The sequence below is a fragment of the Anthonomus grandis genome, chromosome 22, assembly GCF_022605725.1.
Source record: "Anthonomus grandis grandis chromosome 22, icAntGran1.3, whole genome shotgun sequence".
Lineage (NCBI taxonomy): Eukaryota > Metazoa > Arthropoda > Insecta > Coleoptera > Curculionidae > Anthonomus > Anthonomus grandis.
In genome coordinates, this window is record NC_065567.1 from 7,871,837 (window position 1) to 7,886,171 (window position 14,335).

General features: G+C 33.9%; 1 protein-coding gene and 1 long non-coding RNA gene across 2 annotated transcripts in view; both read right to left on the reverse strand.

Moving 5' to 3' along the window:
- Positions 1-1,617, reverse strand: part of LOC126748216 (arfGAP with SH3 domain, ANK repeat and PH domain-containing protein) — a 79,571-nt gene extending 77,954 nt beyond the window's left edge. Inside the window, exon 1 of the mRNA XM_050457297.1 lies at positions 1,012-1,617. Coding sequence (XP_050313254.1) covers positions 1,012-1,137 — 126 coding nt within the window. The 5' untranslated portion in view covers positions 1,138-1,617. The remainder of the gene's footprint in view (positions 1-1,011) is intronic.
- An 870-nt stretch (positions 1,618-2,487) lies between these two features.
- Positions 2,488-4,065, reverse strand: LOC126748239 (uncharacterized). Its single transcript, XR_007664675.1, has 3 exons — positions 2,837-4,065; positions 2,661-2,775; positions 2,488-2,596 (listed from the first exon to the last, which is right to left on the reverse strand). It is a non-coding gene; the product is annotated as an uncharacterized LOC126748239 (long non-coding RNA).
- Positions 4,066-14,335: the final 10,270 nt, after the last annotated feature.

Below are 14,335 nucleotides of genomic sequence, written 5' to 3' on the forward strand. Positions count from 1 at the left end.
TTACTGGCCAAAATAATCTGGGAAGCATCAATGTTGGAAATGTCAAAGTGATAAGTGTCAAGAGAATATATATGATATACCCATTATCTAAAAAACCATGCTGCCATTATCTATGCATTAGCACCCCGAAGTAGAAACACTATTGATCTGCAATACAGTAAGCATTATATTTCACAAATCTTCAACTATGTTCCTCAAAATATTAGAGATAAATTAAATTTAAAAAAATTTTAAATGTATGTTGGAGATTGGATACATGAGATGGGCAGAGAAAGATTTAATAATTTAATAAATAATACATGGGGTAACTAAAATAAGAGATTCCAAATCTCAGAAAATAAATTATTTAAAAAAAAACAAAAAAAAACTACTGAACAAGACATATGACCCAAATCCCAAAAAGAGACATTAAATACTGAACTCGTCAAAATGTAAATTACCTGAGACTACAACCTAAGTCCAAGAACCAATTGTTATATTATTTATTATTATATTATTATGTATAGGTTTAGGTGTGATAAGTTATCATGTAATATTATTATACTTCTGTGATAAATGTTTATTTACTGGTAAATTGAATTAACCTTTTGTAATATTTTTTCATTAATGTATATAAACTGATTTATAATCATTATATACCGTTATCACACTTACATAACTTTGTATATATTATTTTAAGTTTGTTTATAACTATTAGATTCATAATTGTAATAAGTCTGTGGCATTTCAGAGCATTTTCAAAAATGCTGCCTAGTAAGTAATTTCTAGTAAGTTAAGGACCAGGACTTAAATTCATTAGAGCTAGGTAGTAGAATTGCTAATAGAAATATCTCTTGACATTGAGAGAATAAACATAATAGAATAAGAACCAATAGGCTGTTTAAATACCTTTTCTTCTCCCTCTAATTCAAAACTAAGAATCCTGATTTTTATTATTTGATTTACTGATTCTCAAGATTAAAATGCATGAAATGTTTTAAAAAATCAAGCAAAAAGTATATGAATGCTTACCTCCTCCAGTGTTGTAATTGTGTTTCTACATTGTTGCATCCGTGACACAAATGTTGATGTAATTGGAGAGTTATAATCATCCCTGGTCTCATCAATAAACTCCGAAATTCCTATTAGTGTGGGCATTTTGATGTAGAAAATTTGACCAAATTAACAAGATTTGTAAATCACCAATAAAATTTTGGATAAATATTATCACCAGACTTGAAGGGTAAACACTGTTTTAGGAAGCATTATCAAATTATCACATTCCAATACTGTATACACAATACACATTACATTAAACCACCTTGTCCTAATTTTCCAGTGTTATGTAGATTTGTATTCCATCCTGTAACATTTCTTTACAGTCCGACAAACTTCTTTTCGAAAATAAATAAAACACTACTTTTACCACCAAAATACCGTCACAATTACACAATTAACAGGAATAATAAACAATTTTTCTCGAAAAAACCATTGGGCGAAGAAAGTAATGTAATGTTTATGTTCAATGGGGATTTTTTGTTTTGCTTATTTCTTATCTCATTTGGTTCGCTTAGTTCGCTTCGCTTTTTTCTGTTCGCAGATCGCACTCAGCTCACCCAAGGTTGCTAATATTATAGATAGCGTTTCATGTAGTTTTTAGACGTATCACAGGATATCTTTACGTCACAAAATATTTCATGTTACTATTGCGCATGCTGCGGCTGAATATAAAAACCGCGTAAATTAAATTACCATTTTTTATACTTAATTTAACCGGCAATACAACAAAGCTAACTTAAATAAAAAATAAATGAAAGCTTGATTGAGTACTTTTAATTAATTAAATACATTTCCCTTTACAGGAATGTAATCATTAATATTTTATAAATGGTGATAAGCATTTAAATAGGCTAAGTGTTTAAAATTATACTGCTTCTTTACTTGGCTTTAGTTACTTGGTTCATTGTTTTGGTAGATGAGTAAGTAGTACGACTATCGAGATAATGAGAAATGAATAGGTTCTAGACGAAATCAATTATAAGAGCATATATACAGGATGGCCCATCGAAAACAGTCCAGCAAGGTTTAGAGCTCTTTTGAAATTTTTTTTTAAAATGCTCGAACCCGACGATTTTTGATTGTAGGGGGACACTTTTTTTTTATACTTTCAACCCTTTAAGATCAACCCCTTCGCAGAGGTGGCAACCAGCCTCAAAATCTTAAATAGGAGTGTAGGTCAAGTGATTAAGAAGAAACTCTTTATTCTAGTTATAACTACCTAACTGTTTGAAATTGAAGGGCACAGGGGTAAAAGGAGCTCATGAGCATTTTTGTGATTTTTCAGCAGAGCGATTTTAAGGTTGAAATTCTAGCTTACGAACGCTCTGTTGCTTTTTTCAATCAATTAACTTTTTTTTGTGAAGATAAAACAATAAAGAAACTCCCTAAGTGTTTTGAGACTGTTTGTATTTCCGTTCAGTACAAAAAAATAATAAAATCGCATACAGGTACAAAAGTGACAGGGGAAAAAGGAGTCCATTTTATTGAAATGAGCCTGTTCTTTCACAGTAATCATAACCTCAATCGTCGTTAGTGCGAAAGGCTCCAAACAATATTCCTAAAAAAAATAATAGATATTACTATTGTAGATCTATAAAACCGACCTTATCCTTAAAATTGACCAATTCGTTAATTAGTGATGCGGCAGGTTTAAAAAAAAGTCTTGCGCTGCTTTGTTGCAAAACTTTTTTAAATGCTGCAGGTCCCGAAACTTCTCAGCAGATATTGGAAGCTGCCCTAAATATATAAATAAAATACGTAGAAAACAGATTTAATAATAATAAAAAACCATTTGTACCTTCATAACTTAACTCAGGTAGCATAAATTCGTTGTCTTGAAGATGACGAACAGCTAATCGCGAAGACTTTCGGTTTTTTCCTTGCAGCGAAGCTGACTCCCAACATCCATTATATGTAGTGCGATACTGTATCAAAGGTCCTCTACTTATTTTTTCAAGTAATTTATTGTCGAAAATTTGGTACATGTACACGAATTTTATTGACAAAGCTTCAGAAAATAAATACAATCAAATCAGATTTTACAAAACAAATATAAAAAATTTATACAACATATAAAATGCCTAAAAAAAAAAATGCAAGAGAAAATGTTACAAACAAAATCTTTATAAAATAAAATACATGCATGTAGACAAAGGTAGCAGAGATAAAGGGACACATAAAGGTATGTTCAAAATTAAAATTAACAGATTAAAAGCTTAGCATCTACTACACAACATCCTCAGCCTTAAAAAAGTCTTCAATCGAATAAAAGGCTTTTAGAAGCAAATATGACTTCAGTTTACAACGAAACTGGCGCAAAGACTGAACACTTCTTAATTCCACGCTAATGTGATTATAAATCATTAAACCGCGATATATAAATGAATCTTTGATAGATGTAAAATGAGGAATAGGAAGGGGAATATTATTAATCTGTCTGGTAGGATAACTGTGATGTCGGATTGGAAAACTGTTCTTATTTTTGAATATTAAACATGCAGTTTCCAAAATAAATAATGATGGTAGGGTCAAAATACGGCTCTCTTTGAAAAGATTACCACAATGCATTCTAGAATGGGCCCTAAATAAACTTCTGACAGCCCTCTTTTGCAGCACAAAAACAGACTGAAACAGATAATTTGAACATGCACCCCAAAATGGAAGAGCATACCTTAAATGCGACTCGAACAAAGCAAAGTACACATCACGAGCAACATATCTCCCCAGTTCATGAACGGTTGCCCTAACAGAGAAGCAGCCAGAAGCAAGTTTTTTATTTAACTTTATTATATGGTCAGAAAACTTTAAATCTTTATCAATGACTAAACCAAGAAATGCAGAATTGTCTACCATGTCCAATGCGTTCTCACCAAAATCAAGACTCTCAGCTTGAAAATTGAAACCAATAATGTGGGACTTTGACATATTTAAGCAAAGTTGATTGGAATCACACCATTGCTTTAATTTCAGGAGATCGGCTGCAACATCTCTGACAAGCTGCTTGGGATCTTTATTCGACCATAAAACCGTTGTAACGTCAGCAAACAATGTAAAATGTCCACATATGCTAAGAGTAATAAGATCAATAATGTATACAAGAAATAGAAGGGGACCAAGAACTGACCCCTGTGGAACACCACAATCCACAGACTCCCTACCAGAAAAGTCACCATTAAGGTACACAGACTGCTCGCGACCAGACAAATAGCACTCAAACCACTTCAGTGCAACACCCCTAACTCCATAAGCAGAAAGCTTCTGAAGCAGTATCCTATGACTCACACAATCAAAAGCTTTGGACAAGTCACAGAACACCGCCGCAGTCGCCTCTCTTCCATTAACACCCTGGAGAAGTTTGGACAAGAAATCAAACATAGCGTCAGAGGTGCTTTTCCCTGATAGAAAACCAAATTGTTCATCTCGAAGAACCCCTTCCCCCAGAAGAAACTTTAAAAGACGATCCTTCATAAGTCTTTCAAATAACTTAGATAAAGTAGACAAAATTGAAATCGGCCTATAGTTGGATGGACTAGAACGATCACCACCCTTATAAAGAGGCAAAATTTTTGCTAATTTTAGGCAAAGAGGAAATGTGCCCAACTGAAATGAAATATTAATAGCATCAGAAAGAGCCTGAATAGCACTCAAAGGAAGTTTTCCCAATAAATTCACTGAAATACCATCGTCACTAGATGCCCTTTTCTTTTTCATCGATCATATAGTGCAAAAAATCTCCCTGGGAGTAATTTCTCTGATTGATCTAGATGGGAATGGCGACTTTTTTGCGTAACTATTGTCAAGAAATTTCCCCAACTGCGGAAAAAGGTGTGATTGACCTCGATAACCGTAAATGGAGTTGGGGAATGGCGGGATTCTTCCAATATTTTCAACCAGTCTTTGGGAAGATCTGCTCTGCTTTTTTGGTTTACGAGGCCAAAATTCTTATCACATTCCATATAGGAATGTCCTCGAATGGGGAACGTGATAGAAGCTGATTCTAACCTTTTCTCGTTGTTGACTAAGTTATGAAGAAAACGAAAAAAGGTAAAATTTTTTTGTTGGCCACTGCATGAATCACAAAATATTTGTAGGTGCTTTACTTCTCGATCTAGATGGTTATATATGAAGTTATGAAGCAGTGAGCACACATCATCTGAACCCTTTTTCCCTTGGGTTTCTGGATAGACGTAAAAATAGCTCTCAGAGGTAGATAATACGTGAACATTAAATGCGTATGTTGATACCTTTTGTAATAGGTATCATTTGTTGGTATATTTGGCGCTGGAAGATTCTTGGCAAAATCCATACAAATTGCCTCTAAATTAGATTTTTTTTTACTGTTTATCTTAGCCATCCTCTTCCTACTATAAAAAATTTCCGCTTTTTTCTTATTTAACGCGTTTTCTGTAGTTAATCTCTCCATCTCCCTAGATATCCGTAAGATCTCCTCAGATGAGTTTTTCACCAGTTTTTCAGATTCTAAGTTTTTAATTTTTATTGTGAACTCGTCCCAGCTGCTACAAGTATCCGTTCGTGGATAACTAAAGGAGATATTGAAATCACGGCAAAACACCTGCCTGTACGACTCGTACGATATTTTATTGCCAGGGTGAAGTTCCTTAAACATTTTATGCATTTTCTTTATGTTTAGCTCTTCAGAAAGGTATATTTTTGAAGAGTCCTTCAGGCCATAATGACTTCCACGACCTTTAAATGAATTGATATACTGCCTGACTAGGCTTTAAAATTCGGAAAAGTCTTAGCTCTCTTTATGGAAGATGATTAAAAATTTTGAGAGATGTAATTTCTGGACAATTCCGTACCTGCGACAACCGGGTAAAAGGGATGTATAATTTATCTGCATTTCGAGTTTTATAAAAATTAAGATCTCCAGATCTCATGTGGTTGGAAAGATTTTTATGTATTTGACATGCGCATTGCGCATGTCAGATATGATGTCAAGTGTCCAAGATATGCAGCCAGACATGATGTCAGTTATAGAGTTGAAGATGTAAGGTTAAAAATGTAAACAAAAAATCGTTTTTCTAAAATCAAAAATCGACGGGTGCGAGCGTTTTTGTTTTGTAAATCAAGAACCTCTAAAAACTAGCGCTAAAAGTATTAAACATTGTTTCAAAATCTTTGACAAGCCGTCATACTGGGAAAACTCTAGTTATACTTGGGTTACCGAACAGATGGAGTGGTCACGTGATCGTTCTGCGCCGGAGGTGTGGCCTAGAGCCTCGATAGGGTTGATGACTTGGGGTTTTATTTAATTTTATTAGTCGAGCGGCTTTAGATCGTTTTGGTTGAATTTTCTGCTATTCGAATATTTGAATCTTCGCAATATTGAAAAGTTGAGATTGTGTTTATTTTTTTGTTAATTTGTTTGTTAACAAATAATGGCTGACGCGCCACGTACACCCCCATTGTAACCCCCCAAGAAAGATAGAGTACGAAAACAACCAGCATACAACAAAGTGCAAAAAGTCCAGTTTACAGCAGAAGCAGCAGGTAATAAATACAATAAGGTAATAATAGCTTTGTTATTTTTGGCTTTATCCTATTAGTGTAAACAAACTTAAAATATTAACAAAGATACCAATAGTGCCGACTTAATCGAAAGCACCTTGTATACTCAAGGCGACTCTGGTACTTTGACAGATGATAGTACAATATTAGTACAGTGTCGGATTTGTTAGTTAGGTCACCGTGAGTCAAAAATAGATGTGTGTGTGTTTTTTTTATATAGAGTGCGGAATCCAAGATATAGTTTTTTTTTCTACGGAATACACTAACACAAAAGGAAAAATCCTATAGTACTCGAGTATCACGAGTAGCGCCAGTTCTGCGACGGTGTCCGTAGATATTTTTCTTAAAGTTCAGCCAGTTTTAACTTTCAGGAAAGACGTGGAAAGAATTTGGGAGTTGATTCTTCTCTATAAAAAGTCCCGATATAGCCACGTTCTAGGCGCCTGCAGATGCATTCGATAATCATTAGTCGCATTTGCCTGTCGAATGGATCTTGCGCCTCTAGGAGGAATGATATGAGCCAGTTAAAAAGACCATTTACCGTAATCGTATCAATAAAACGGAGTAAGGTAAACGGCCTTCGTTCTATGCGCCAAACTGTCCAAGATTCTAGTTATATCTTGATCTCTTATAAGATGAATAGCCCTCTTCTGGATAGAATCAAGCAGCTTTAAAGTATGTTTGGGTACAGAGCCTCATATGTAAGAGCAATACTACAATAAAAGAAGTATTAAAACCCTTTCAATGATATCTAAACAATATCTTTATAGGCTTATGTCAGAATCCCACAAAACCAACCGGAAGGAATAGTTCTAAAGCAGATTCTGATATAAAAGCTAGCTCAAATCTAACACGTTGACTTTAGCAAACTTATAGAAAAACCTAGAACCTATGGATGCAGCTCTCGCACATTTAGAGACAGTGGACATGGTAAACTTTAACTATACTGTTTGATATGCTAGTGCCGGTTGAAAATTTTTCCAAATCTGTCTGAAACAAAAGATGATAGAATTAAGAGTTGTAATACAGGTTTCAGGTGCAAAATTATTGATAATGGAATCATTCTAAAATGACATAGAGATGCTACTGCTTGATTGCGGTTTATCCGTTTATCCTCATTTATCCACAGTGACCTTTTGTCATATTTCTCTCAATACAACACACTCAAAATTAGCAATCACCAAGTCAATTAGGTTATTGTAACAGTTGGTGAAAGTGTTGTATTGTGTGAAACTTTTTTTTAGAGGCAGGAGTAATATTAAAGTCGCAAACAAAGTCTGGTTATGCTTCGATAAGGAGGTGTCTTGCGTATAAACGACAAATATAAATACTATTGAAACTATATCGGAAGCGTCGAAAATGCAAGCTGATACTCCGTCATTCCGGGATGACACAATAAGTGACACACGGCACGACGTTTCTGGAGATGCGTGGAAGTTCAGGGAATCTTCCGGCATCATGGTCGGCCGAGTATATAAGGAACCACGTCACTGCTGGGAGTAAAATGAAAGTTCAATGCAGTGAAGGTCAAAATATTTTGGGCGATATGTAAATCAGACATAAATAGTAATAAATAAATACTGTGAAAATTAAAAATATTGTGCAGTCGAGTATTTAATTCACACCTTAACGAATGGTAAAAACGCTATTTTATTTTATGAAAAACATTAAGCTTACAACCTACTATATCGATACTAGGTAATTGATCTTTAAGAGACTGTAAACCCAATTTGCTAGAGGCAATTTCATAATCTAACGCCAACAATTACACCTCCACCTTTTTCTACATTTATTAGATCTACATTCTGATCCTTTCTGAAGACTACATATTGCTCGCTAAATATTTCACCATCAGATAAATCCTCCGGAATCCAAGTCTCTGTTACTGCAACTAAATGATTTTCACATGTAGATATAGATTAATAAAATTTCTTTATTTTAGTGTTAAGATGTCGAGCCTTATGATATGCAACTCTAAATGTTTATTAGACAACTACCTTGCTAATTTTAAATTTGTTTGTATTAAAATTTCTGTAAATGTTGTAGTACATATTTATATTGCATAATCTAAAAAATAAAATCCCAGTTTAAAGTTCAAGTTACAGAAATTAGCTATAGCATCTTAAACCATAACCGGTATCCACCATCTTATAATCATCTCGGAGAGAGAGAGAGACAGAGTAATTTGAAGTTTTTGTTTATAGTGCGTTTTCAATTATTCACTCTATAATTAGTTCGCTTACCAACTAATATTTTAAAATCGTTTGATCATTGCAATAAGTTGATTAAAAAACGGGCTTTAGAAATTTTAATGATCATTTTTTTATTATTTTAAATATGGATTATAAGTTAGGTGTATGAAGCTAGCGCATGATCGATATCTAGCAACCGAACCTATTTATAGTCCGCGCTCTCTGTTATTCAATCGATATAATGCCCGTATATCCTAAAATTCCTTAGGGTTTTATTAATTTTGTATTCATTTATTAATAATTGATAACTAAATCGATTTATAGTGGTTACAAATTAAGGTTTTTCTGTGAAAAAATTAAAAAGTCAAATGTTAAAGAAATGAATAAAACTCCCAAAGACTTTCTATAAAACGTATTTCTATAATATAGCTAAACCGATTTCAGATGGTTGCAAACCTCTACAAATAATTTTTTCTTGTAAATATTTTTTTTTCTATACTGCTCCTTTATTTCTGGTTTCTAAAACCTTTATCTTTCATTTGTTTAAATAATATTTTTCAGAGAATTTTCAAAAATAATCAATAGAGTTTTAGATTCTGAACAGCCAAAGAATTGAAAAAAGAAATCTTTAAAAAACCAAACACCAATAGTAATTTTTTTAACATGCACATTAATATGAGTTAGATGCAGCGAAATTTAAATCCGTTATGCAATTTTTTTTTAATAAGGTGCAACCTTCAAAAGAATAAATATAAATTATAAATTTACTATCGATGTTTTACTATATATTAGATCTTCAGGGCCAATTATTAGATGAACAATTTGGTTTTATTGCGGGACGTTCTACGGAGCTGAATATTCTATCCTTTACTGATTTTCTGTCAGAGTCCTTGGAGAGGGGGTATCAAGTGCACTCTTTGTATACCGACTTCTCCAAGGCTTTCGACAGGGTTAATCACAGGCTTTTGATCTTTAAGTTGAAAAGATCAGGGATTGGGGATCCACTGCTGAAATGGCTTGAGTCCTACCTGGTGGGTCGAACGCAGCTCGTTAGAGTTCTGGGCTTTGAGTCTCGGGAGATTTTGGTGCTGTCTGGTGTCCCGCAAGGATCCCACTTAGGGCCTTTGTTATTTAACCTCTACATTAATGATCAGCATGCTTTCAGTACAGCTTCTTTTTTCTTTTTGCAGATGATTTAAAATTCTTCCTTATTCTCATCTCTGGAGGACTGTTTCAGACTCCAATCGGATTTGGATGGGCTTATTGATTGGTGTACAACAAATGGTATAGATCTAAATGCTGGAAAGTGTTACTCAATGTCCTTTAAAAGAAATAGAGACCCCGTAAACCACTCCTATTTTGTAGGTAACTCCATATTGAAATCTGTCTCTCATATTAAGGATTTAGGTGTGACACTGGATAGCCCTTTAAGTTATATTCCGCACATTTCAGGTCTCTGCAGATGCTTGGATTTATCAAGAGGTGCTCAAGGGACTTTTATAATATTTCATCTATTTGTTTGCTCTATTGTGCACTTGTGCGTCCTCATCTAGAATTCAGTTCCTGTGTTTGGTCTCCATACTATGATAATCATATTCATAAGATTGAAAGTGTACAACATAAATTCTTAAGATATATTGCCTTTAAGCAAAATGGAGTACCTATAAATTATCAGGATGAGTTGGACTATCAGCAAATGGAAGCCTCATTGAATTTGAGAAGTCTTGAAACTCGTCGTAGACATAAAGATTTGAAAGTATTTTACAACATCCTTCACTCTCAAAGCTTTTGTCCTGCACTTCTTAATAAAATAGGTCTTTATGTTCCACCTAGGTCAACAAGGCAAGTTACTTCTTTTTACAGCCAAACACACCGCACAAATTATGGTCACAATTCTTTTCTGGCAAGGACTGTTAGGCTGGCTAATCAGTATTCTGATGTAATTGACTGCTTTGAGGGGCGCACAGGGTTCATTAAGAAATTAAATCTTATTAATTGATAATGCTATCTTAAACTAGAACTATAAGGTGTTGTGAATTGTGATGGTAATTGTTCCTTTGTGTTAACTATAAGTATTGTCTTTTTCTTTTTTTTTTTTTCTCTGAACTGATTGTTCTAAGTTATAGGTAATCTTTATATTCTAAGCTTTAATTGTATCTTGGGTTAGGTTAGTTTAATCATCCAATTATTATTCTTATATTTTTTTTGTAATATTGGGCCAAAGCCCGTTGATATATTAAATAAATAAATAAATAAATAAATAATAGAGGCTGGGAAATCGATTATTACGCTTTGAGAAGTTTTTAAAGGCGAAATAGTTTAACGCTCACCCATTTTTCAGTACGAATTTGGTGGCGGAACTGTATTACTTGCAATAAAATTTCGTAAAATATTTCGCGAAAGTTTAGGCATTTTCGATGATGAAACTTCGGATTTAGTGCTTATGCAATCAACTGACAAAAATCAGCCTTCGGCCATTTTTTTCTCGTTTCTTAATATGAACTTTGACTATACTAGTGCAGTCATATAGCAAAATGAAGCTATTGTTATTTTGTAAAAAAAAAGAAAACAGGAAATACCTATCTGATGACTGGAGGCTATTGCTCATCGCCGAGGGGAAGCGGTGTTACCATTATTTTGAAGAATGCGTAATCTCAATTCCCCAACTGTATAGGAACATGACTATATCAAGGGGGATGCTCATAAAAGACGTCCACTGATTTAAGCCTGTTTTGAGACCCCTCCATCTCTATGTCCGCAAATGTCCGAACTCCACAAACCTCCCCCCCTCCCGGAAGTCATTATAATTGATTGGAGTTTTAACAATTTCGTTTCATAAGCACTTTCGTATTTGAACTACAAAATCAAAAAAATCCAATGAACATCATATTCGGGATGAATCCCTCCTTCCCCCATGTCCGCTTTTGTTCGGTTTGACGATCAGATGAGTTTTGGGTATTATAGTCGCTTATATTTTTTAACATCTAACAATCTAACAATTTTTTACCAGAAAATGTTTGTTTGTAGAGGCTTGCAACCATCTGAAATCGGTTTAGATATTTATTACATATTAGACAAAAAAGTTTGATCCAAATCCTTTGGGCGTTTTGAAATTTACAGCTGTTTATATTTTTTAACATCTAACAATTTGATAAATATTTATCAAAACTTTCGTTTGTAGAGGTTTGCAACCATTGGAAATCGGTTTAAAGATTTATTATACAGTGCATCCCAAAAGCTATGTCTAAATTCATTTAAAATTCAGGGGTGTGTTCGAAAACGTTTCTATATACAGGGTTGCTCAAAAATAAATTACGACCATCAACTTCATTTTTTCAAATGAAAGCACCGTTTTTTTATTTTATTTTTGAATTTCGCGTGGAATTCTACGTATGTTTCATGCATCATGTCCTATACCTAAAGTCAACAGTTATCGAAAAAAAGACGACCAAACATTAATATTGAAGTTCACCTTACGAGTCACCTTATCTCTGAGAATTTTTATACAGAGCAAAATTCCATTCATTCGTGTTTTTTTATTGTTGTCTGGTGACCGTGTATTTTTATAGAAACTGTATGACAGTTGTACGCCAAACAGATATTGTCAAGTGTGAAGTGTACGAGCAAAGTTGGGGTTTTCACAATGGTAAAGTTAACGGAACGAGAAAAAATAGAAATTGCTCAATTATTCAATGAAATCCATCCTGATCGTCCTCCGATATGTCAAAAGGTGGTGAGTAGAATAGAGGCTAAATTTAGAGAATTCGGTCATCTTAGAGATCTGCCGAAATCTGGTCGTCCTGCTCGAGATGAAAATAAACAACTTGACGTTTTGCTTTCTTTGGAAGAAAATCCATGCACTCCTCTGTCGCAGATTGGGGCAAATGTACACATGGCGAAATCTATACTTCACCGAATAGTTAAAAAGCACAAATATCGCCCCTACAAAGTTATTCCTGTGCAAGAGTTATTTGATGACGATTTCGATAGGCGAAATGGGTTTTGTGAACGCTTACAAAACATGTGCAATCTAAATAATAATTTAGTAACAAATATTATTTTTTCCGATGAAGCCATGTTCTGTTTGAATGGTAGTGTGAACAGACAAAATTGTCGATATTGAGCAACAGAAAATCCGCATTGGACGATGGAGGTAAACACCCAGTACCCTCAAAAACTAAATGTGTGGTGTGGAATAGTGCGCGGAAGAGTAATAGGTTCCTTTTTGTTTGAACAGACTTTAACGGGACAAGTGTATCTCGATTTTCTCCAATTTGAATTAGTTCCAGCATTACTAGCTTTATTTCCAAATCCATTGGACCCAGACTATCCTGACGAAGAAATAATTTTCCAGCAAGATGGCGCTCCTCCGCACTATGCTGCTACTGTGCGTACATTTTTGGATGAAACCTTTCCCAATCGGTGGATAGGAAGGAGAGGATCCATCGAATGGCCTACTAGGTTGCCTGACCTAACACCAATGGACTTTTTTTGTGGGAATGCCTCAAGTCGAAGGTATTTGTTAATAGGCCAAATAATCTAGACAACTTGAAACACAGAATTCGCAGAGAAGTGCGCGCCATAACTCCGGAAATGATTGAAAATGGGCAACGAGACTTTATTGATCGCCTTGGATATTGTCAAGCCGTGAATGGCAACCATTTTAAACATTTAACTTAATTTTTGTTCTTTTTTTATTTCTTACATAAATCGTCTTTTTTTCCATGACTGTTGACTTTAGGTATAGGACATGATGCATGAAACATACGTAGAATTCCACGCGAAATTCAAAGATGAAATAAACAAAAGGTGCTTTCATTTGAAAAAATGAAGTTGATGGTCGTAATTTATTTTTGAGCAACCCTGTATATACAAACTTCACGTACAAAAATGCGCAACTTGAAATAAAAACCGACGGGTCCGAGCGTTTTTCTTTCGAACACACCCCTGAATTTTAAATGAATTTAGACATAACTTTTGGGATGCACTGTATATTAGAGAAAGAAAATTTATCCAAATCCATTGAGAGTTTTGGAAGTTATAGCTGTTTATATTTTTTTGACATCTAACAATTCAATAATTTATTATCGAAAAACTTTTATTTGTAGAGATTTGCAATCATTTGAAATCCGTTAAGATATTTATTATCTATTATAAAAAAAAGTTTTATTTAAACCCTGTGAGAGTTTTGAGAGTTATAGTTATTTAATTTTTTTTTTAACATTTACCAATTCAACAATTTTTTACCAAAAATTTTGGCTTGTAGAGGTTTGCCTCCATCTGAAATCGGTTTAAATATTTATGATATGTTATAGAAAAAAGTTTTATCCAAATCCTTTGGGAGTTTTGAAAGTTTTAGCTGTTTATTTTTTTTTTTAAAGTTTCATTTGTAGAGGCTTGCAGTCATCTGAAATGGTTTAGATATATATTATTCATTAAAAAAAAAAAATTACGAAAGTCTGCGGGAATTTTGGGAGCTACAGCTGTTTTCATTTCCTTGACTTTTTAATTAATTTTCACAGAAAAACCTTAGTTTGTTGGGGTTTGTAACCACTATAAATCGATTTAGTTAT